We start from the raw sequence: 24,496 nt of genomic DNA, 5'->3' as shown, positions 1-24,496 counted from the left end.
TATTAAATAGTATTATTAGTTTTTATATGGCTTTATGATTTTTTGAATGTCTTGTTTCGAGTCCCTTATTAATCTGCGACATTGATATATACATAATACACACACTAATTAATCTGTCGTTAAGCTATCAACCATATATGTCATTTCAAAAATACTAAATTGATTCCCATGTAAATAATGTTTTGTACAAATATTACTCCACAAGAAGTACGAGTCCAATTCTAAAGTATTTTTTAATTTAAGTTGTGTGACGTTTGAAATCATGGAACGAACAATACGTGCACAATTCTCTATTGGCTTATGAGAACGATGCTATGCGCCTCTTAAACCTCTTTCCATTTAACAGATTTTTGCAGTATCATTAATTTTTTTATTCTGACCCAACGTGGAAAATGAATCAGAACCACCAAATAGTCTCATATTTTATCTTTCTGCTTTAATTTAAACTGCATGCGGTGGAGATCAAACACTTTTTCTTAATTAGAATTTTACAAAAAAATATTTGTATAATTTATTCAGTGGTGACCTAGTCGCGGTTCTAACCAGTATTAGAGAGAAGGTCTATTGAATCTCATCTCCATTAAGAAAATTCTGAAAAGTCATGTTTAAAAATGATCAGAACATGATCAACTTCGTGGAAAGGCAATATTGTGCATGTAAACAATTTGGAGATGGTCAAATGATCAGAACATTGTGCATGTAAACAATGTTGGAGATGGGCAATATTGTGCATGTAAACAATTTGGAAAGGCAATAATGTGCATGTAAAATTCTGAAAAGTCATGTTTAAAAATGATCAGAACATGATCAACTTCGTGGAAAGGCAATATTGTGCATGTAAACAATTTGGAGATGGTCAAATTACTATAGCTTTTAAGTTGGGGTTGATCCATTAGTAAAAATATTTTGTCTCTGATTACAACAACAAAATGTTTTGGGCTCAAACCAAAACATCACAGGCCCAACACTTAAAGGAGGTCCATCAGTCCAACAAGTTCTTTCCTCTCTGCAATTAGAAGACAAAACAATGAAACAGAGGAAAGAGGCTAAGAAGATGACAAAAACACCAGCTGGAGAAGGCTGTGAGCCTGTACTATCTAACCGTTATGATTCTCTCCTATTATTAGAGGAGTAGTAGATGATCAACACTTGTCAGCAGATCTCTAGGCTAGTCAAACAAGTCTAGAATGTTCTTCTTCATGTATAAATATAGCCTCTCTCTAATTGACAAAGTTAAGGAAAATAATACAGAAAAGTTCAGTCCTCAATACTTTTCTTTGTTTATTCTCATAGTATCAGAGCTTCTCTAAAACCCTAACAGGTTGCTGTCATGGCAGAGAGGCGCGATCCTTATCCGTTTCCGTCAAACATTCATGTGGCTAGCTCTGTCACCATCAAGGTGAGCGACACAAACTACCTCTTGTGGAAGACTCAGTTTGAATCTCTTCTTCGTTCCCAAAAGCGGCTTGGTTTTGTCGATCGCCAAACTCCTGCACCTGCAGCTACTCGTGTTACTACTGTCAACGATGTCCAAGTCACAAGTTCTAACCCAGAATATGAAGCATGGGTCTGTACTGATGAACTCATCAAGTCGTGGTTGTTTGGAACTCTCTCTGAAGAGGTTCTTGGCCTAGTTCATGCTCTGTCAACGTCTGCAGAGGTATGGAACTCTCTTGCATCTAGTTTCAATCGAAATTCTGTAGCTAGAGAGTGTGAGTTATTGTGTCACCTTAATCTGTTGAATACGAAAGATAAGAGCTTTTCGGTGTATTGTCGTGAGTTTCGTGCTGTGTGTGATAACCTTAGTTCGATTGGGAAGCAAGTGAATGAATCGATGAAAGTTGTTCTGTTTTTGAATGGTCTGGCTCGAGAATATGATCCCATAGCCACTATTATCCAAAGTTCACTGTCTCGTTTGCCATCTCCTACCTTTAATGATGTGGTTCTTGAAGTCGCTAGTTTCAATTCTAAACTGCAATCGTATGAAACTGCCTCGGATGTGTCACCTAATCTGGCTTTTCAAACCCAACGAGGTGGTTTCTCGGGTTATCGAGGACGTGGTTCAAATGGTCGTGGTAGAGGTGGCAGAGGCAACTACTCTACTCGTGGTAGAGGATTCTCTCAACAAGTTAACAACTCAAGTTGTAACTCGTCTCAGTCTGGAGGATCATCCAATACTCGTCCGGTTTGTCAGATCTGTGGTCGGGTTGGTCATGTGGCTTTGAAGTGTTGGAATAGGTTTGACAACTCCTACCAGAGTGATGATGTTCCCCAGGCTCTTGCTGCTCTTCAGGTGTCAGATGGTGGTCTTGAATGGGTTACAGACTCTGGTTCCTCAGCACACATCACTTCTGCAACAACTCAACTCAATAATGCTACACCATACAATGGTTCAGAAACAGTGATGGTCGCTGATGGTACTCACTTACCGATCACTCACATTGGATCGATAATCCTCACCACTAATACATGTAGTTTACCTCTTCTAGATGTGTTTGTTTGTCCATCGATGCAACAGTCGTTACTTTTAGTATCTAAAATTTGTGATGACTATCCTTGTGGTGTGTTTTTTGATGCTAATGTCGTGTATGTGATTGACCTCAACACTCAGAAAGTGGTGACCAAAGGACCTCGTCGTAAGACCCTTTATATGTTAGAGAACCAGGAGTTTGTAGCTTGTTTTTCAAATCGGCAGTGTGCGGCTAGTGACATGGTTTGACACCAACGTCTTGGACATGCAAACTTCCAAGTTCTTCAACTTCTCAAGAACAGCAAGGCTATATCTATCAATAAGAGCAGCACATCTCCTGTTTGTGGTCCTTGCCAAATGGGAAAGAGTAGTATATTACCGTTCTTTAGTTCTGGGTCTAGTGCAAAGGAACCCATTGATCGAATACATTGTGATCTTTGAGGACCCTCTCCAGTTGTATCAGTTCAAGGGTTCAAATATTATGCAATTTTTGTTGATAACTTCTCTCGTTACTCTTGGTTGATTCCTTTGAAAAAGAAGTCTGACTTCTGTGATGTGTTCCTAGTATTTCAAAAACAAGTGGAGACTTTGTTTGGCAAGAAAATAAAAGTGTTTCAAAGTGATGGTGGTGGAGAGTTTATGAGCACCAGATTTAGAACACACTTACATAATCATGGCATCAAACACTTGTTATTATGTCCTTCTACACCGCAGCAAAACAGTATTGCTGAGAGGAAGCATTGTCATCTCACAGAGCTTGGTCTTTCTATGTTGTTTCAAAGTAAAACACCTCTCCGTTTTTGGGTTGAAGCATTCTACTCTGCAAATTTCATCAGTAATATGATTCCCTCTGCTTCCTTAGATCAGAAAAGTCCACGTCTGGTGTTATACAACAAGCAACCAGACTACTCGTTTTTAAGAATCTTTGGTTCAGCATGTTATCTGTGTCTAATACCGTATGCTCAACACAAATTTGAGCCAAGATCACTTCAATGCGTCTTCCTCGGCTATCATCCACAATATAAGGGTTACCGATGTCTCTATCCACCAACTGGGAGAGTTTATATTTCACGTCATGTGATCTTCGATGAGCAATGTTTCCTGTTTGAAAATCAGTACAAACATCTGGTGACACACCATAACAGTGGATTGTTACAAGCATGGCAACAGGCTGCGGATCCTTCTCCCATTCCACATTTACTTCAGTCAGTCCCTACACAAGTTGTTGAGTATCCTCAAGAGGATCTAATGACTGTCGAAACATTGGTTCACCATGAGTTGCAGGTTCCTCTTGAAGATAACAGAGAATCAATAACAGAAGATGTTCCTGAATGTTCTATAGAAGCATCTGAACTTTGTCCAGATCAATCAGCTGTAGAAGGCTGTGCAGAAGGTGTTCATCCGATGATTACTAGATCTAAGCATGGGATTCGCAAACCAAACCCCATGTACGCCCTTGTTGCAAGCAAAACTCTGCCATCGTTACCTAAAACAGTCGCTGAAGCACTAGCACACCCTGGTTGGCGTCAAGCTATGTTGGATGAACTTGATTCCATTTATCAGAATCATACATGGATCTTGACTCCTGCTACTGCTGATATGAATGTTCTTGGTTGTCGTTGGGTATTCACTGTGAAACTAAATGTTGATGGTTCTCTCAATAAGCTCAAAGCTAGATTGGTTGCTAAGGGCTTCAATCAGGAAGACGGGGTGGACTTTAATGAGACGTACAGCCCCGTTGTTCGAACATCAACCATTCGCATTGGCCTTGCAGTAGCTACCTCCATAAATTGGAGCATTACACAGTTAGATGTTAAAAATGCTTTCTTACATGGTGATTTGTAGGAAGAGGTTTTGATGGTTCAGCCGCCTGGTTTTGAAGATGTTGCCAAACCAGATCATGTTTGCTCTTTAAAGAAAGCTCTTTATGGGCTCAAACAAGCTCCCAGAGCTTGGTTTGATAAGTTTAGCAACTTCCTCCTTGAATATGGCTTTGTGTGTAGTAAGGTAGATCCTTCTCTCTTTGTCTACCATCATAATGGTGATACTATGGTCCTCTTGTTATATGTGGATGACATCCTACTTATTGGCTCTAATCCTGCACTTTTCAAGTCCTTAATTGCAGAGCTCAGTAAGCGGTTCTCCATGAAAGATTTGGGCAATCTTCATTACTTCTTGGGGATTCAAGCTCAGTCTTTCTCAAACGGTCTGTTTCTCAGTCAAACTAAGTATGCTGAGGAGATTCTTCATCATGCAAGTATGTTAACCTTCAATCCGGTCCACACACCACTACCACTTTGCTTTGACAAAGTGTTTAAAGACAAACGTTTGTTCTCTAAGCCAAGCTACTTTCGCAGCCTTGCAGGTAAACTCCAATATCTGACAATCACACGTCCAAATATTCAGTTTGCAGTGAACTTCATCTGTCAGCGTATGCATGCTCCAACCGAATCTGATTTTCATTTGTTGAAAAGGATTCTGCATTATATCAGAGGAACATCTACAATGGGTCTACATATGTATAGAAACAGCGACTTGTCTGTGGTATCATACAGTGATGATTTGCCATTGGTTTCTTATAGTGACAGTGATTATGCTGGTTGTCAGGAAACAAGAAGATCTACAACTGGTTTTTGTGCTCTTTTGGGCTCAAACATAATCTCATGGTCTGTAAAAAGGCAACCAACAGTCTCTCGGTCTTCAACAGAGACTGAATACAGAGCTCTTGCCACAGCTGCATCGGAACTAACTTGGATATCCTTTGTTCTCATAGACTTGGGCATTGTTCAAAACATACATGCAGTTCTACGGTGTGATAATCTTTCTGTAGTGCATCTTTCTGCTAACCATGTGTTTCATAATCGCTCAAAACACATTGAAGTCGACTACCAATTTCATCTTTGTAGCTTTTCTTACATCCTTAGGAATTGCAATCGCCATGTTGATGCTCTCGCAAAAAATGTCCTCAGTGGTATATGAATCGAACCCTAATTAGTTTATGAAAAGTATTGTTTGCCAATATATATATATATATATATATATTTTAAAAGATGGAGAAACCATAGACAAAATCTGTGATTGCTTGATCTTGCTTTTCAAACAACCACTACAAAAAAAGAACATAAAAATTAGAATTTGATGAATCATATAAAGGACCAAGATATATTACCAAAAGTTGTCTTTGCTCCTTTGCTTGTAGAAAAAAATCATGTTTAACCAAGAAAACAAAATTAAATAACAATCACCACCGGAAAAAGAAACAAAAAAACAAATAAACACAATTACTAATAATACTTTACCGATTTAATTTTTTTGCTTGCTTCATCAAATCATTCGTCCAATCTTGTTTTTGATATACAAAAAACACTCATGGTCCGTGACAGGTAGACCTAAAACACAAAGGAACAATACAAAATGAGTAAAACTTTCGATATGGTTCAGCATAATAATTAAAATTTATAGCAGCATGAAATTTAATTCATGTAAAGCACCAAAGCATATCAATAGTTCATCAACATAAAAAAAATTAAATTCATACAATAGTAAAGTTGATTCATTAAAACCAAAAAAAAATAAAAAAAAATTATACTCTCAAAACTATATGTTTAGCTTAATGAATCCCACTTCTACTGTTTTGGCTGAGCCTCTCTCTCTATATATATATATATATATAGCTTAGAAGGAAAACCGTCATAATTATCTTTACCATTTTTAATATTTTTAAAAACAGAAATTTTCTTTAACAAATATTCATAACATATTCTAATATTTGTCTTCTATTTTTCTAAAGAGAGATATTGCATATAAATATATTAGATTTCTAATTTTGTAAAACAAATTTCGGTTTTTATTTTTAATTTATTTTTTTAAAAATTAAAACTTAGAAAAGGGTAAAATTGTCCAGATTTGAATCTCATTAATGGTAAAAGAGTAATTTCAGATCTGAGGTGAATGTGGTGCATTTTTGCAATTCAAATAGAATAGAAAAGCTTATCCGATTTTTTTAAAAGGGTATTTTTCATTAAGGATAAGAGAGATCAAATTTTTTGAGGTTTAATGTGAGCTCTTTAGACTACTTCTTTAATATATTAGATGATATTTTTTTAAATTTTGTATATTCGAAAAAGTCACAAATTTGTAGTAATTTTGGAATTTTTTCCTTTTTAATTTTTAATTAAAGAAAAAACCTTATTTTAAAGTTTTCACTTACACTATTCATTTATCTCCTATATAATAAAACGGAACACAAAACATTATTTTGTAGACTATATAATTTTAATAAGTTGGTTACAAATAGGTTATAGATTAACTGGTTACAAATTAAATAGTGGGTGCAACTTTAATTTATTTCCGAAAATCATAAAGAGAATATTCTAAAGAATCATTTGATATCATCTAACTTACCATATTAATTTCCATTATTATATTATTCATCCGTATATATTAAAATCTTTTAATATCTAACTTAACATTTTAATTTGTTAATTATCATTATACTTCACCTCTCATTTTTATATATGAGTCTATTTTGTGAAACAAATAAATTATCTATTATTTATTATAATTAAAAATAGTCTTATTTCCAGATATACCATAAGTTAAATTTTTTTAAACAAGTATAAATTGTTAAATCTGTAAAATATTCAAGCTTTACTAATATTATTTTTTAAAAATAATATCTATTGAATTAAAAAATTACTGAGTAACGGGTCAAAATTTGAATATTTAAATTCAATTTCATATTTTTTTTATTGAATTTTATAGTTTTATATAATATAATAAATTTTAAATAATTTATTTTGAAATATTTTTAAAATATTGAAACTTGATATAAAAGTTAGAAACTATAAACACTCTAAATGGATTTGTTATAGTAATGTCAATAATATGTCACTATAATATGAAAGAATTTCAAGAAACCAAGTATAGTAAAACAAAAACTATAACAATATATTAAATTACTCATAATATAATAACTCGCTTTTTAAAAACCAAATTTACAAAATTATGTATTATAATGACATTCAACTCATGATGTTGAATATACAACATTTTAAAATTTTATTTTAAAATATAAAACATACAATTTTTTTATAAAATAAAATTTAACCAGTGTTATAGCACAGGTACTTATCTATAATCATTAACAAAATAAAGCTTACAAAATATGTGTCTTTTTTCAAACCATCATATTTAGCATATGATTTTATTGCTTAATGTTTTATCCAAAAAAATATTTTAAAACAATCACATTAATTATATTATATTTTATATAAAAATTATAATTAAAATAAAATGAATTTCAATCCGTGTTCTAGCACGGGTCTTAATCTAGTTTGCAATATTTTCTTTGACCTGGTCTAAAGACGTAACATTCCAAAGTTTCATTATTTAGCGATAGAGATTTACATTACGTTGTGAATAAATATTTCGGAATAAGTTTCAGCAAAACTCAATCTATTCAATATAGAGAGAACGGAACCGCCGGCGACATGGGGAAAAGTCTCAATCTGCTGCGATTTTAATTGAACAGGTGGATCGTGTAGTCAGATATCGCAAGTTAACAGTTTCAACGCAGAGCAATGGAAAGGTGGTGGATGCTTTGTGCGACTGGTTTGCAAAACGAGGGTTCTAGCGTCGGTCTAGCTGGGTCAGAATTCAAATTATGATTATGTATTTTTCTGGTGTATTCTAAGAACAAGGATGTATATAATGTAAAAATGTAAATAGGGGTATTTTTGACGAATAAAATTTAACATATATACAAAAAGAAAATTAAAAAAATAATAATCTACATTCTACAGGGTATATTTTAGCCCTGCGATAAGTAATTAAACCGACCAAGCCAAACTGATTCAAATATTTTTTTGGGTTTGTTAGTTTTTTAGTATATTTTAGAAACATAATTAGAAAAATAGTACTAATACTATTCAAAATTGGTAAAAGAGGGGAACGTGAAATAGAAGTGGTGTGAGATAGAAATATGTGTGGGGTAGAGCTTGTTGGAGAAGATTACGAAAAGGGGCTGGAGAATATCTCTCCAACTCTCGTCTCTCTCAATCAGCAAAAACACCTTTTTTTTTAAAGATTTTGTTTATTCTTTACTATATGCCCATTCAATCTAAAAACGAAAAACGTAGTCAATAAATTTTTTAAAAATTTTTTTTTTTATAATTTGATATGCATTTTGTTTGATAAATTTATTTGATAATGTTAAATATTTTTAACATACTTTTGCATCCGTACTCATTATTAAGTGTCCAGATGTAACTTATTTAATTTTTAGGCTTTCAATATGCTGGATGGTTTAAACCGTACAGCATATTAGATAGATTCAACCGTCCAACAATATTTGTGTACGGTTTAAACCATCTAGCATATTAGATAGATTCAACCGTCCAACAATAGTTCTGTACGGTTTAAACCATCCAACATAATATATAGATTCAACCGTCCAACAATATTTGTTTAAACAATCGAGCATATTGGATAGACTCAAAACCGTATATTTAATAATGTGTACACACATATGTACACTTAATAAGGTGTAAAGACCTCTGTACACTTAAAATAGTGTACGGATAATATAATATATTTAGAAATATTTAACAAAATTCATATCAAATTGTAAAGAAAAAAATCAATATTTTTTTTGTATCTAAAAAGTTTTCTAAAAAAATTATATTAAATTATTTGAAAAATAAAAAAAAAAAGGAGAAAAGAGGAGTAATAGCATGTGATGTAATTAAGTAGGGTCTGGGATGGCAAAAAAGAGAGTGAAACAGTGGCAAACAGTGGTCAACGTGTTATTTGCCAATTATAAATAGTAAACGTACTACTTTGCAAATTATGTTTCAAAAGCGTATGTTTTTCCAATTATTTATATTTTTTTTTAGTTTTGGGGTCGGTTTAGGTTCTCTCGGCATGATTCTAATTTTGGTTAGGTTACTCGATAATTTTGCTTCTGTTCAGATCAAACCGATTGGTTTCTCAGATTACTGTTTTTTTTTGTTTTTTAAAATAACCGGACTGTAACAAAATTACACCATTTTCGACTGGTTTTTATTAATATTTGAACCGAATCGAATTACTCAAAATTTAAATGAAATAACCAAATTAAGCCAAAAATAGCCAGAAATTGAAAACAAAATAAACACTTCGGTTAATGTCAGTTTTGAAACTCAAAACCAAACAAAACCGAGAACTGACAAACCAATTTTATGTTTGATAATTTTAGCATATCTCTATTTTTTGTAAACAATTACCGACCTAACCGAACTGACTCGAAGAACCAAAGTCACATGCCTTGTATACTGTACTAGATTAGGATCCACCCGATGTGCGGGTTTAGAGTTTTTAAAATAAAATAAATTTTAATAAAGAATATAAAGTAAGTATTTTTATTAAGTAAAAACTATCTATAAAAGTAAATAGATACACCAAGGTGGCCAATGTACATATCTGGTGTAAAAGGTGTGACTCTGCGGTTGAGACTATTAATCACATTTTTTTTTAATGCCCTCACTCGTGGGAAATTTAGGATTTATCTCTAACTTCGGTCTCATCAGAGGGTTTTCCATATGAGTCGGTGTACTCAAATTTGGATTTTGTTTTCTGGAGGGATGTCTCTCAACAGGGTGATCCTGATCAACTTTTTCAATTACCATGATTTTTATTGGCAATCTGGAAGGCCATAAATAATTTTTTTTAAAGGTTTAGAGATCGAGACGAATTATATAATTGCTCAGGCTTTGGGCGATAAGTTAGCTTGGGAAGTGGCACTATCTTTTATGGCGGTCATGTCGGCTCCATCTTCGTCTTCGGATGTCCAGGTTTCTTCACCTTGTTGTTAAATTGATGGTTTTTGGAAAGCAACCAATGAGCATTCATGATTGGGCTGATGGTGTTGCGTTGGTGAGGAGTGAATCTTGTTAATGGGGCCAATTGTCTAAGACGGAGCCCATCCCCCCTGCATTCAGAGTTAGAAGCGTTGTTGTGGGCCATGGAGCGGATATGTGCTGAGTTACTCACTATGATGCATTCCCCTGAATTGGTCATCCTTCTTCAACTTGCTCGATGAGTTTAATTCGCTGGAGTTTTTCCACTATTCTCCATCTCTTGGATCCCGCATGCAACAAACTCAAAGTCGGATTGTCTTGCATGTGCTTCGCATTCTCTTATCTCTGAATTTTCTTTTGTAAACTCCTTCCCTCTGGCTTGGGCAACTAACCGAGGAAAATCCTTTTTATTTATTGTTTGGTTGAAAAAAAAATAGATATTAAAATAGTTGTAGATGAGTTCAAAAATATTAAAATTAAATTCAATTTAACAAAGAATATATATTTAATTCTTTTCGTAAGTAAAAACAATGTATAAAAGTAAAGAGATAAACTTTTAGTTATAGAAAATAGTTATTTTTTTTTGCTATAATACAATAATGTATATCCATTTACAAATCTACTGTCTACATTACCACTAAAAGTTTATTTGTACAAACAAATATATTTTACTGTTAAAATATATTCTTAAGTCTTAACTACTACCAACAAATTGTATTTATGAACACATTAAATAACCAATTATATGTCTCTTAATTTTGACATTTTTATCAATTAAAATCTAAGCCATATGCCATATGTCTCTTTATGTACAACTATTTTTTATCAATTAAATTAAATTTAACAAAGAATATATATTTAATTCTTTTCGTAAGTAAAAACAATATATAAAAGTAAGGAGATAAACTTTTAGTTATAGAAAATAGTTGCTTTTTTTTTTTGCTATAATACACTAATGTATATATATTTACAAAGCTACTATCTACATTACCACTGAAAGTTGTACAAATATATTTTACTGTTAAAATATACTCTTTAGTCTTAACTACTACCAACAAATTGTTTTTTTCTTTTTTACTTCAACAATCTTTTTCTTTATGTAAAAATAAGTAAACAATATTATAATTTTGAATTTTATGGTATATATATATAACTTATCTTATAATTAGATTTTAAATAAAATTAGGTTTTATTTTATCTATTTACTTTAATATAAAACCTTTTTAGATTAGGTTTTGAATTTTTACATTTTTATTTTTTAAAATTTTAATAATGAATTGACATGTGTCAACATCTGAATGATATAATTGACACTTGTCACGATCTTGTTAATGACATTTACTTTTATATAAAATATTTTTAGGTTAGGATTTAAATTTTTACATTCTTATTTTTAAGTTTTTTAATAATGAATTGACATGTGTCAACATCTGAATGATATAATTGACACGTGTCATCTTGTTAATGAGTAATTTTGTCATAAGGTTTATATAATAAGATTGGATGATTAATTCTAAATTTGAAGGAGATCCTTATCAAAAGAAAAATTATTCAAGGACATATGATATTCTACCTCTAATTAAATAGATGACACTTAATAAAATGAAAAGATGATGCTTAGAAAAAAAAACGACGATGCTTATGGTACTGACCCTAAACAAAATAAATCATGACCGTTCAAATTAATAATCCAGATTTTGAATCGTAGTCTAAAAATATAAATAAAACAATGATTTTGAAGTAGAAGTTTGAGACATTCAATTCGGTAAATTCAAGGAGTTATTATTTTCTTTTTTTCCAAACCATAATGATCTTTCATTTTCATTACCCATGGACCACACAAAAGAAACATCCCGGCCCTGAAGCTTGCTATTGACTTATTCTAGTGTAGTGTAAGATAATGAGTTCAATATTGTATGTACACAAATCTTTCTTTGTATGTACACTGTCTTGCGGAAATTTTGTACCCCAAACACCACCTCATCTTGTTACTGAGTCGCACAACCAACCACCCCAAGCGACCGAGTAACAACAGAGATGGGCTGGAATACTCTATTCCCGCTCCAGCCACGGACTACAGATGGGGCCAGGCTAGGCAAGCTCAAGTCGTGGCTTGCTTCTCATACCACTTCTTAAACCTTGCCTTCATCCTCGCCTCAGGCTCCCAAGTCTGCTCCTCCACACCATCACAGTCCCACAGAACTCTCATCAAAAGAATCTTCTTCTTCCGAAGTTCCTTGATCCTCCTCTCGAGAACCCTCACTGGTCTCGCCTCCAAAGTCATGTTGGGCTAAAAATCTTCAGGGATCTTAGCCAACAACTGGTCATCCTCACGGAGACACTTCCGCAACATATACACATGAAAAACCTTATGGAATGCACACATAACCTCAGGTAACTCCAGCCTATATGCCACTGGTCCAACTCGCTCAATCACTCTGAGCGGACCCATATACCTTGGACTCAACTTAGTCTCAGTCAATGACCTGTTCGGACCCCGCAACATGGCCATCTTGAGGTACACTCTATCTCCAACCTGAAACTCAATGTCTCTCCTCCTCCTATCGGCATAACTCCTCTGCCGATCCTGAGCTTCCTTCTTGTTCAGCTTGAGAACCCGAATCTTCTCCGAGGTCTCCTGAACAAAATCTGCCCCGTACATGCTCCCCTCCCCCACCTGAGTCCATCATAACGGTGTACAACACGGCCTCCCATACGAAGCCTTATAAGGATCCATGCTAATACTCGCCTGGTAACTGTTGTTATAAGCAAACTCTACCAAACTCAAGTGAACTGCCCAATGGCCACCCCAATACAACACACACATCCTCAGTAAATCCTCCAACGTCTGGATCGTCCTCTCTGAGTGTCCATCTGTCTGGGGATGATAAGTTGTACTCATATGCACCTTAGTGCTCATCTCTGCCAGAAATGCCCTCCAAAACACCGATGTGAACTTGGAATCCCTATCAGACACAATACTCGCTGGCACCCCATGCACCCTAACTATCTCCTTCACATACTTCATGTCTTTCCGAGCTTCTATGGGGAAGACGTTCGCAGAAACTTTCTCAGTCACATTCAAAAGGAGTTTCGAAGAAAAGGAATCACTCCTTTCATTGATAATGAGATAAGGAGAGGGGATTCCATCGGTCCTGAACTCATTAAGGCCATTAGAGGTTCTAAGATCGCAGTTGTCTTGCTCTCTAGGAACTATGCTTCTTCAAAGTGGTATCTTGAGGAAATGGTGGAGATTGTGAAGTGTAAGAAAAAGTTCGGTCTAACAGTATTTGCCATTTTCTATGAAGTTGATCCATCCCATGTTAAGAAGCTGACTGGAGAATTTGGATCTGTCTTTGAGAAAACTTGTGAGGGTATGACAAAAGAGGACATTGGGAGATGGAGACAAGCTTTTGAGGAAGTGGCTAAGTTGCTGGTTATGATTCAAACAACTGGTTCGTCCTTTTAAATTTCATTAATTATGTTCATATTCTTTCAACTCATCAAGCTACATTTAGTTTACAACTTTTGAATCCATACGTAAAACTTCACTTTTAATTTAGAGGACTTATTATTTCTCTGTTTTTTTTGTAGGGATAATGAAGCTGCCATGATTAAAGAAATTGTCACTTAAATTTCGAAAAGGTTGATTAGTTACACACCATCAAGTGGTTCTAAAGATTTAATTGGGATGGGAGCTCATATGGAAAAGATGAAAAAATTGCTTTGCCTAGACTGTGTAGATGAAACGAGGAAGGTTGGGATTTCAGGTCCTTCTGGAATTGGTAAGAGCACCATTGCTAGAGTTATTGCTAGAGTTCTACATAGTCAAATCTCCGATGGTTTTGAGCTGTGTGTTTTCATGAAGTTCAAACCAAGTTATGAAAGACCAATTTGTTCTGATGATTACGATGTGAAATTGCAATTAGAGCAACAATTTCTATCTCAGTTAGTTAACCAAGAGGATATCAAGATTCGTCATTTAGGAACTGCACAAGACTTTGTGATGGGAAGGAAAGTGCTTATTGTTCTTGATGGGGTAGATCACTTAGTACAAGTACATGCCATGCCCAAAGCGGCATGCCTTGGTCCTGGATCTCGTATTATCATCACCACACAAGACCAAAAACTTTTGAAAGCAATTCAGATCAAACATATTTATAATGTGGGATTTCCACCAGATGACGAGGCTGTTCAAATCTTCTGCATTCATGCTTTTGGTCAGAATTCCCCTGTTGATGGTTTCGAGAAGCTTGCATGGGAAGTGACAAGCCTTGCTGGTAGGCTCCCTTTGGGGCTTAGGGTTATGGGTTCTCATTTACTAGGAATGTCTAAGCAAGAGTGGAAAGCCGAACTACCAAGGTTAAGGGTTTGCCTTGACGGAGAAATTGGGAGAACATTAAANACGAAGCCTTATAAGGATCCATGCTAATACTCGCCTGGTAACTGTTGTTATAAGCAAACTCTACCAAACTCAAGTGAACTGCCCAATGGCCACCCCAATACAACACACACATCCTCAGTAAATCCTCCAACGTCTGGATCGTCCTCTCTGAGTGTCCATCTGTCTGGGGATGATAAGTTGTACTCATATGCACCTTAGTGCTCATCTCTGCCAGAAATGCCCTCCAAAACACCGATGTGAACTTGGAATCCCTATCAGACACAATACTCGCTGGCACCCCATGCACCCTAACTATCTCCTTCACATACTTCATGTCTTTCCGAGCTTCTATGGGGAAGACGTTCGCAGAAACTTTCTCAGTCACATTCAAAAGGAGTTTCGAAGAAAAGGAATCACTCCTTTCATTGATAATGAGATAAGGAGAGGGGATTCCATCGGTCCTGAACTCATTAAGGCCATTAGAGGTTCTAAGATCGCAGTTGTCTTGCTCTCTAGGAACTATGCTTCTTCAAAGTGGTATCTTGAGGAAATGGTGGAGATTGTGAAGTGTAAGAAAAAGTTCGGTCTAACAGTATTTGCCATTTTCTATGAAGTTGATCCATCCCATGTTAAGAAGCTGACTGGAGAATTTGGATCTGTCTTTGAGAAAACTTGTGAGGGTATGACAAAAGAGGACATTGGGAGATGGAGACAAGCTTTTGAGGAAGTGGCTAAGTTGCTGGTTATGATTCAAACAACTGGTTCGTCCTTTTAAATTTCATTAATTATGTTCATATTCTTTCAACTCATCAAGCTACATTTAGTTTACAACTTTTGAATCCATACGTAAAACTTCACTTTTAATTTAGAGGACTTATTATTTCTCTGTTTTTTTTGTAGGGATAATGAAGCTGCCATGATTAAAGAAATTGTCACTTAAATTTCGAAAAGGTTGATTAGTTACACACCATCAAGTGGTTCTAAAGATTTAATTGGGATGGGAGCTCATATGGAAAAGATGAAAAAATTGCTTTGCCTAGACTGTGTAGATGAAACGAGGAAGGTTGGGATTTCAGGTCCTTCTGGAATTGGTAAGAGCACCATTGCTAGAGTTATTGCTAGAGTTCTACATAGTCAAATCTCCGATGGTTTTGAGCTGTGTGTTTTCATGAAGTTCAAACCAAGTTATGAAAGACCAATTTGTTCTGATGATTACGATGTGAAATTGCAATTAGAGCAACAATTTCTATCTCAGTTAGTTAACCAAGAGGATATCAAGATTCGTCATTTAGGAACTGCACAAGACTTTGTGATGGGAAGGAAAGTGCTTATTGTTCTTGATGGGGTAGATCACTTAGTACAAGTACATGCCATGCCCAAAGCGGCATGCCTTGGTCCTGGATCTCGTATTATCATCACCACACAAGACCAAAAACTTTTGAAAGCAATTCAGATCAAACATATTTATAATGTGGGATTTCCACCAGATGACGAGGCTGTTCAAATCTTCTGCATTCATGCTTTTGGTCAGAATTCCCCTGTTGATGGTTTCGAGAAGCTTGCATGGGAAGTGACAAGCCTTGCTGGTAGGCTCCCTTTGGGGCTTAGGGTTATGGGTTCTCATTTACTAGGAATGTCTAAGCAAGAGTGGAAAGCCGAACTACCAAGGTTAAGGGTTTGCCTTGACGGAGAAATTGGGAGAACATTAAAATTTAGTTATGATTCCTTAAATGTCGAAGACAAAGATTTATTTCTCCATATAGCCTGCTTTTTCATCGGTGAAGGCATCGATCATACCTTTGAAGATACTCTTCGTCACAGATTCTCGAATGTGAAACAAGGACTTCGGGTCATAGTTCAGAAATCTCTCATATCCGAGGACACTTTTTCACCGATGCATAATGTACTAGTTCAATTGGGTAGAGAAATTGTTCGTAACCAATCAATCTTTGAGCCTGGGAAACGTCAATTTTTGGTTGATCCTATGGAAATCTATGAAGTACTCACTGATCAAACAGTAAGTATTGTCATTTATTCTTCAAATCCTTTACTCTCAATACAAATTCTATACATTTGATAACTGACCGTCTGTACTTTAGTATATGTGTGTTTATTTCAGGGTAGTAAAAGTGTTATAGGCATAAATTTGAACTTTTATAGTTATTCCTGACTACGTTATTCCTGACTAATCAATCAACTTCTATAGTTATTCCTGACTACGTTACATATTTTCCAATTTCCGTTTTCGTAACTAATTGATTACTAGCTGATGATTTTCTAACTATTCTAAAAGACAGATTTTGCTCCTAGCAAAAGACCAAGGCAATCCTGGTGTAAGCTATTCTGATCTTTCAGAACGTCTTGCAGACTAGCTATGTATATTTTGATAGTTTTAGTCTTTTAGACAGAATTATAAGCCATGTAAATTGATCTTCTCATTTAGTCAATGGTAGTTTTTTTGGCTAAAAAATAGAAAATACTATTTTAATTATATGTAAAATGTTTGAAATTTAATCGAACCAACCAGAATTTTAAGCATAAAAATTTTAGATTTGTCATATCAAAATATGCTTTGAAAGATTTACTTATATTAAAAGATATATAATCTAAGGGTCTAAGTATATGAGTTAGTTATATATAGACGGTTTCATAATCCAGCTAAAATTTGTATTTTTGTTTGTTTGTAAAAATTAACTAAAAACAAGTCCAAATACACATTTCGAAAAATAAATTAGTGACAAAAACATTTTGTAATTAATATGACATAAAATGTCTGTTAATGAAAAACAACATAAAAGTATAGGTACAAACTTATCATTTTGTTGAAACGATTACTAACTAACCTGCTGGAAGTGGTTTTAGGTTTCTTTAAGGTGTAACACTAGGAATAACACAAAGACAAAATAAACCATAATATTATACTTAAATCAAAATATATAAATTTATAAATTTACATAATATATATCCATAGATACGAGAAACTGAGAATCCTTTTTGAAATATATACAGTTTATTTGCTTATACAAACACAGAATATTAATAGACATTGAGAAACAAATGAATCTATTTCACAATCTCAATTATAAGTGATAAACAAACGAGAGAAAAATACTGAAAATGAGATGAATTATAGTATTCATAAAGATTCGAATGAAATATGAATAGTAATTAATTTTCAAAAAAAAAGGTAAAAAAGAAATACGAGTAGTAAAAACCTACACTTTGATATTACAATGATGATTTTTCATGTATTATAATTATTTTTTTCATAACATTTTTTACCAATTTTCTATCCTCTATTCCATAACCATGGTATTTTTGTCATTTTCTAAAGATTTTTTTTCAAAGTTATTTTAAATATATAGAATGACTGATTTATTTAGACGTTTGATTTTAAACCATTCTTTAGAAAATGCAGGGCGTATAAAATTAAAATTTTACTGATTTAATAACCGGATCATACTTGGATTTACCCCTTTCATTCACGGGACAATTACATTTTGTATACCTTTATTTGGCCTTAAATGCAATAGTAGACCCCATATTCGATATTTGAGAAACATAACTACTAAGGATACTGAAATTACAGTTGACTCATTTACGACCAAACAAAAAATACAAGCCGAAATGACAGATGTAACCCGGAGGAAGTCTGCAATAGATTTCTTTAAGGTGGATTACGAATTGACGTTAACAAGAAGACATAAAAAGACGTCTACTCATTAACTATAGTTTAAATTTAATTAAAAAAATTATAAAAAATAATTTGATAAATCTATTGACCAAATATTAACCACATAGACTTCCTGCATTGAAATAAAATAAATTTACCTATGAACGAGTCAAATTAAGGGAGGAAAGGCTGATTAGGTTATAATTATTTGATTTAGGGTTTGCTTAAGTAGACATCTATGTGGACTATTTGTGGTTGACTTTGTTATGCCATCAATTATTAATATTATATTAATACCGATAATTTAACCAAACCAATAGCTGAACCTAACCGAATGCGTACTGATTCCTTGATTTTAACCTAACCGGATAATTTAACGATATATATACTTCTTTCTGTAAGTCAACCCTAGTTTTTATGTGATCTCTCTCTCTCCAAACTTTCTCTCTCAAAAATTCCGATATTGTTGTTCTCGGAAATTCAGATTGTATTCTCATTATTTCTCGTCTTCGAAGCTCAAGGACATCTCAGATAAGTATTTCTTTATTTATCGTCAGCGATTTGCTTTTGTAACGCTTTAGCTAATTTTGTTCGAAATTCTCATCGTTTTTTGTTCATTTTGCACATAGATATGGGGTTACACAGCTACACTCAGCCATCTTCTAGTTCTTTGCAAGTATGGAGTGAAGGTCCACCCGAAGTAAACTTTCTTGGCCTGACAGTTGAAATTCCTGACAAATGTTTCTGCGGAAGGGAAACAGTTATGAAATGTTCCACCACAGCCGACAATCCTGGAAGGATTTTCTTTGGATGCAATAACCATGAGGTTGTTCGATTGTCTGGTGGTTTATTTGTTTGGTATAATTATTTTTTGAGTATAGATAATATTCTTATGGTATATTTATTTCTATGGTGGGATGAGACTATTATGCAAGAACTTCAAACAATGAGAGGTGGACTTGCTGACCAAAGGGATTCTATTACAGCCATCCAGGAAAATGAGGAAATGCTATGGGTCCAGAAGGAGCTAGACAAGATGAAAGCTCAGATGAAGGAATTACGTCTGTCAGTTCGTAGTGTACGCGGGGTGGTCGAGAATGTCTTAATCGTCGGGATAATCCTTATTGTTGTATTAATCTCTTTGGTTTCGTAGATCTTTCAATTAAGTTATAAAATCTGTGAACCTTTCTTTATCGTGTTTGTTTGTTTGAATGGCGTATTTATGTCTATAATCTGTGAACTTGCTTTAGTTTCTGTAATATTTGGATGACTTCGTTGACTTCAATAGTTGACTTTTACAGTAGACTTCTATCATTTAGATATTGTCGAAAAATTAAGATTATGAAGTCTACTTCTTAATCTGTGTAAAGAAGTCAGGCAATGAAGTCTGCTCGTTAATGATTTATGACGCGACGGTTTGCGTTATTATTTAATTATATGTAACTGTTCATTGCAACTGCTTCGTCTCGTATATATAACCCAAACCCTGGCCTTGTGATTATTTTAAAACTGCAACCAAAAAAGTTATCAGTAAATCATTTCTTTTCTCTTAAAAAATAGTACGTAGTTCATCTTCACGACAGAGAATTGGTGATTGAATGTCTTTCAGTTTCATTGGAACGGTCAATATAAATCATCACAACCATGAGGAACTGTTCACGGTTGGGTAATAATAGAAACTTTCTCTATATCACTTCATTTTATTTAACTTATAATTGTAGAATTCTATCAAGGTTGGGTAATTAGTTTATATTCAACTTCACTTCACGCTTATAAAGTGAACATGTTACATAGAAACTCGTTCATCGAAGTTAACGATGTATTAATCTGGTTGATTATATAGATTTGCAGTTTAAAGTACGTTTCAGTTTCCCAGGAATAAGTCTTCTTGATAAGTCTTCAGCATAAACAGTACAAATATTAATTTGATTTGATAGATTTGCAGACGGTTCAGTGGCCCGTGGAGAAGTCTGCCAGAGAAGTCGTCAACATCATCATTACAAGGTATAAATTGATTTGACGTTAGTTGGCGGTAATATATATATATATAGATATATGTTTAATTTATCGATAAGCGGGAATAGGTTTACCGATAAGCGGGATCCGGTTTTAATCGGGTTCTTTATAATTTTCCGGTACTGTTTTGAATAAAACGGATTTGGTTTTATAAAACCGGGATTATTATAATTATTATAATTTTATACAACTTAAAAACCGAGATAACAATAATTGTTATCTCTAACTCCGTCTTGCTCATTTTCTTGTCAACTTTCCTCTTCTGCTTATCTATTTTCTTATCACTAACGGTTGATTTTCGCATTTCTTTTTATGTTAAACTTAAATCTCTATCTTTCGGATTGCATTTTTGCTTACTTCGCTTAACGTTTTTGTACCAGATCTCGCCAAACTCTATATTCTTCAACCCTACCGCTTCATCTTCTCCACAACGTCTTCGCCGCCATTTCATATTCGATCAAACTGAAGGTTGACTTCTTTTTCAATTCGATTTTAGACTTCTTTTTCAATTCTATTGTAGACTAATCGTATTTGTCTTCTTCTATCTCAATCTCTCGTGTTCTAATTCCCCGCCAAACCTAATCTTATTTTTCATAATGGAGGAGGCGAACAATCTAAAATTTCCTCGGAGGTTTTTCACGAAGGGTGAGGAGCCGTTCCCGTGCAAAAGTATCGGCTATTACATCAACGATACAAAGCTGTTTGATGAACTGCACGAAGCTCTCCAACCGGATGAATGGGATGAGATTTGTAACTCTCGACTGGGTGTCTTCTTACAGTTCAACCATCTCCAATTCGAATGGGCTTCTAGACTGGTTCACTATATGCTCAGCTTTCAGCTAGTCTACAACAAAAAGTATGAGATATGGAGTCTGGTTGGGTCTAACCCAATAAGATTTTCTTTGAATGAGTTTGAGGCCATCACTGGACTTAACTGTGAAGATGTCGAGTCCTTGGAGCAACCATAGGTTGATGTGACAGACGAGATGGAAGAGTTTTGGGAGAAGCTTGGAGTCAGTTTAGACATCGGTCCGAGTATTGAGCAACTCATCGCAGCATGTAAGAACGCTTACAACTGGGATAGAGTAGATCGTATTAGGTTGGGTTATTTAGCCATCTATGCTGGGTTTATAGAAGCTAGAAAACCCTCAATGCCCACCCGTCTAAATATGGCTAGGCTAGTCATGCATTTAGATGAATTTCTTGATTATCCATGGGGAAGAGTTGCTTTCAAGAACCTCATCCATTCTGTGAAGGAGAAGGACATTAACAAGAGTTACACCATAGACGGATTTGTTGAACCTCTGCAGATTTGGGTATACGAATCTATGCCGAACTTTGGTAAGGAATTTGGTGATCCCTTGCCTAATAAACCAACTCCACCGTTGTTTGCTTACTGCGGTTCCTGCGGTAGAAAATATGTCAAAGAGGGCATTCTAAGACAGGTACGCATATCAGTCTATCTACTATCTTAGATTTGTCTATTAGCAACACTTCGAACAACTATACTGATTTATATCAATTGTAGACTCGTTTCAATCAATTAAAGGCCATTGGTGGCATGATTAGCCCTGTTTGGGAAGAGGATGAAGCATATGACAAAATTGATAACATTTTGAAAGCATTGAATGGATATTGTGGGAGACGGATGATATTTATGAAACCAACAATGCGAAGGTGAAGGTGGAGGAAAAGGGTGAGAAGAAGAGAGCCGGTACATTTGATGAACCAAGTGGTAATAGGCACTGTCCAGGTACTTCAACTGCCATGGACTTCAATATCTTGGATTCTATTATAGATGAGCTCGACATATGGGGAGCGGCTCTGCTTCAAGAGATTAAGGACGGATTTAGCAGTTGCGATTTGAGGTTTGACATGCTGAATGAGAAGATTGAAAGCCTGGCTTCGGATCTTACCAAAATGAAGGAAGTTGTAACTGGTAAGTCAGATGTTGATACCAAACCAAAGGAACAGAAGGCTCATTAAGCTAATGGGAAGAATGAAGAGCCTATCACTCAAAAAACGGACATGGTTAGTTCTGAACACTTGCAAATTCCTATTACGAACCCTCACAAACACAATACCAGGTACAAGGCGAAGAAAAAATAGACTTCGAGGAGTTGTCAACTTCGTAGACAACATAACAAGTGTATCAAGTAGAACTCATTATGTGAAGTAGCCTTCTTTAATTGTGTTGTCTTTGTTTGTTTTATTTGAGACTTTTAAACATATGTTGCGACTTTAGTATTATTTGTTTTCATCAATGATCATGTAACTTCTAAATCGGAATTTGCAGTTTAAATCAGAATTTCACCAATATTTGATTCAGTCGGGATAGTTGAGCGTCGATTAGTTCCACTTGATGCACGAGGGCGGCAGCCTTTTCCTTCTTCTTCATATGATCTTTCATCATATGAAGAATTGCTTTGAAGCGATCCGATGTCTCCATCTCAACCATGGCTCTCGTCCTCTCAAACGTTTCTTTCATGGCCTCTATTGCTTCCTCTTCCCACTCGAAATCGGAATTGCTTCGCGTTCGTTTACTTGAACTCTCTCCGGCCATAGCTCAAGAATCAAAATGAAAACAATCGTAGTAACCAACTTATTCTCTTGTGATCGAAGAAAAAGATGCAATAGATTGAGTGGAGATTGAGAGGATATTTATAGGTGCAATGATCGAAGAAGAAGATGAAGAGAAGGCTAGGATACAATGAATGTAGAGATATCGAAAGGGTACAATGAATGTAGAGATATCGAAAGGGTACAATGAATGTACAGATGTGTATATATGGAACAATACAATGGATTTAGAGCATACCGGAACTTAAAAAAAAAAACTAATAACAAAAGAAAAAGATACAAGTAGCGGACATGGAAAGTTTAGTAGACTTCAGATTGAAGTTAACTTGGAGACTTCTATTATCACCTACTTCATACACATCCCGGATTTGCATCTTTCCATGATTTCACAAGTACCGTTGATCTACCACAGTAATTACAGATTGGTCCAGGAATTTGTATATGCGAATTTGTATCAGAATCTGACCCCGAAATCTGACTCATCATTCTCTATCTGATGCTATTTGATGAAGAAGAGAAGAAATGAAATTCCCTTAGGAGAAAATAGATAATGTCGACTTGAACACGTGGAATATATCCAATAATATTACAAAGACAAATTAATGCTACGGAAATTCCAGTTGACTTCACGATGAAGGTAACTTCTACTCTCCGTCTTCAGCAACCTGAACAAATACTATTAGTATAACCAACGATATCAGCCACAAAAAATTAAAAACAATCAAGTGAATGTTACTCACACAATTAGGTCTAGTATGTCCAGGCTGCCTGCATTTTGGACAAGCATATGACTTTTGTGTCTTCCTCGGCTTGGTCCCCTTTTTACGTGACAGTTCTAGCCATGTAAGCCAACGAGACTTCTTTTGCCTATCAGGCTTCCACTTCAGTATTGGAGGTATACATCAGATATATGGCCCAATCGGAACGTGCTCGACATTGGGCATGATGTTAGCCGCGTACGACGCATATACATAATCTTTTCTATAGTAACCGTCGACCACGGTAGACATATTCCATCTAGCTGACTTGGCAGCCTTAATTGCATGTGAACATGATATTTTCTCAACACCAAACATCCCGCATGAACAAGATTTTGCTTCTAAGTCAACTAAACAGTCACGTTGCCCACCACGAACGTGGAAACACCAACCATCAATACGTTTGACCGTCATCATATCTGCATAATGCTCCCTTACGGCCAATAACAACTCAATACCCCGGCTAAAAGTGGTTGTCAGACTTAGTGCATCCTCTCGTCTTTTCCAATACCACCTACCTAACTTTTTCGTAATAAACTCAATGAGATATGTGATGGGATAACCTTTGGCTTTCTTTAGCATTGAGTTGATAGATTCCGCAATGTCGCTAGTCTTGATGTTGTATCTATCTCTTGGACAGTAAATTCGAGACCATAAAGCTGGATCTGCCTCATTCAAGTATGCTGCAAGAGCCGGATTTACGTTAGTGAGCGAAGCCATGTAGCGGTTGTAATCATCATGCGTATGCGCATATGCTGCCCCTTTCACCAAGTACAT

The 24,496-nt window shown here is 35.0% G+C and overlaps 3 protein-coding genes and 1 pseudogene across 3 annotated transcripts; 3 read left to right on the top strand and 1 right to left on the bottom strand.

Annotated features, from left to right (window-relative positions):
* LOC104743877 lies at nucleotides 1,331-2,719 on the top strand. The gene has a single exon (XM_010464913.1). It carries the CDS (start codon nucleotides 1,331-1,333, stop codon nucleotides 2,717-2,719), a length of 1,389 nt encoding a protein of 462 aa, XP_010463215.1.
* On the top strand, nucleotides 14,000-14,740 carry LOC104743876 (probable disease resistance protein RPP1). Its single transcript, XM_019235570.1, has one exon. The coding sequence runs from the start codon at nucleotides 14,000-14,002 to the stop codon at nucleotides 14,738-14,740; it is 741 nt and encodes a 246-aa protein (XP_019091115.1).
* LOC104743875 lies at nucleotides 15,030-16,819 on the top strand (annotated as a pseudogene).
* LOC104743874 lies at nucleotides 23,864-24,496 on the bottom strand. The gene has a single exon (XM_010464910.1). The coding sequence runs from the start codon at nucleotides 24,494-24,496 to the stop codon at nucleotides 23,864-23,866; it is 633 nt and encodes a 210-aa protein (XP_010463212.1).

This window comes from Camelina sativa, chromosome 14 (assembly GCF_000633955.1).
Source record: "Camelina sativa cultivar DH55 chromosome 14, Cs, whole genome shotgun sequence".
Taxonomy (NCBI): Eukaryota; Viridiplantae; Streptophyta; class Magnoliopsida; order Brassicales; family Brassicaceae; genus Camelina; species Camelina sativa.
Note: the sequence above shows the minus strand (reverse complement) of the source record. Positions and strands in the feature narration are given on the sequence as shown.

Excerpts from the sequence above, each read along its gene's own strand:
- LOC104743877 (XM_010464913.1), top strand. The coding sequence starts at position 1,331 with ATGGCAGAGAGGCGCGATCCTTATCCGTTTCCGTCAAACATTCATGTG.
- LOC104743874 (XM_010464910.1), bottom strand. The coding sequence starts at position 24,496 with ATGTACTTGGTGAAAGGGGCAGCATATGCGCATACGCATGATGATTAC.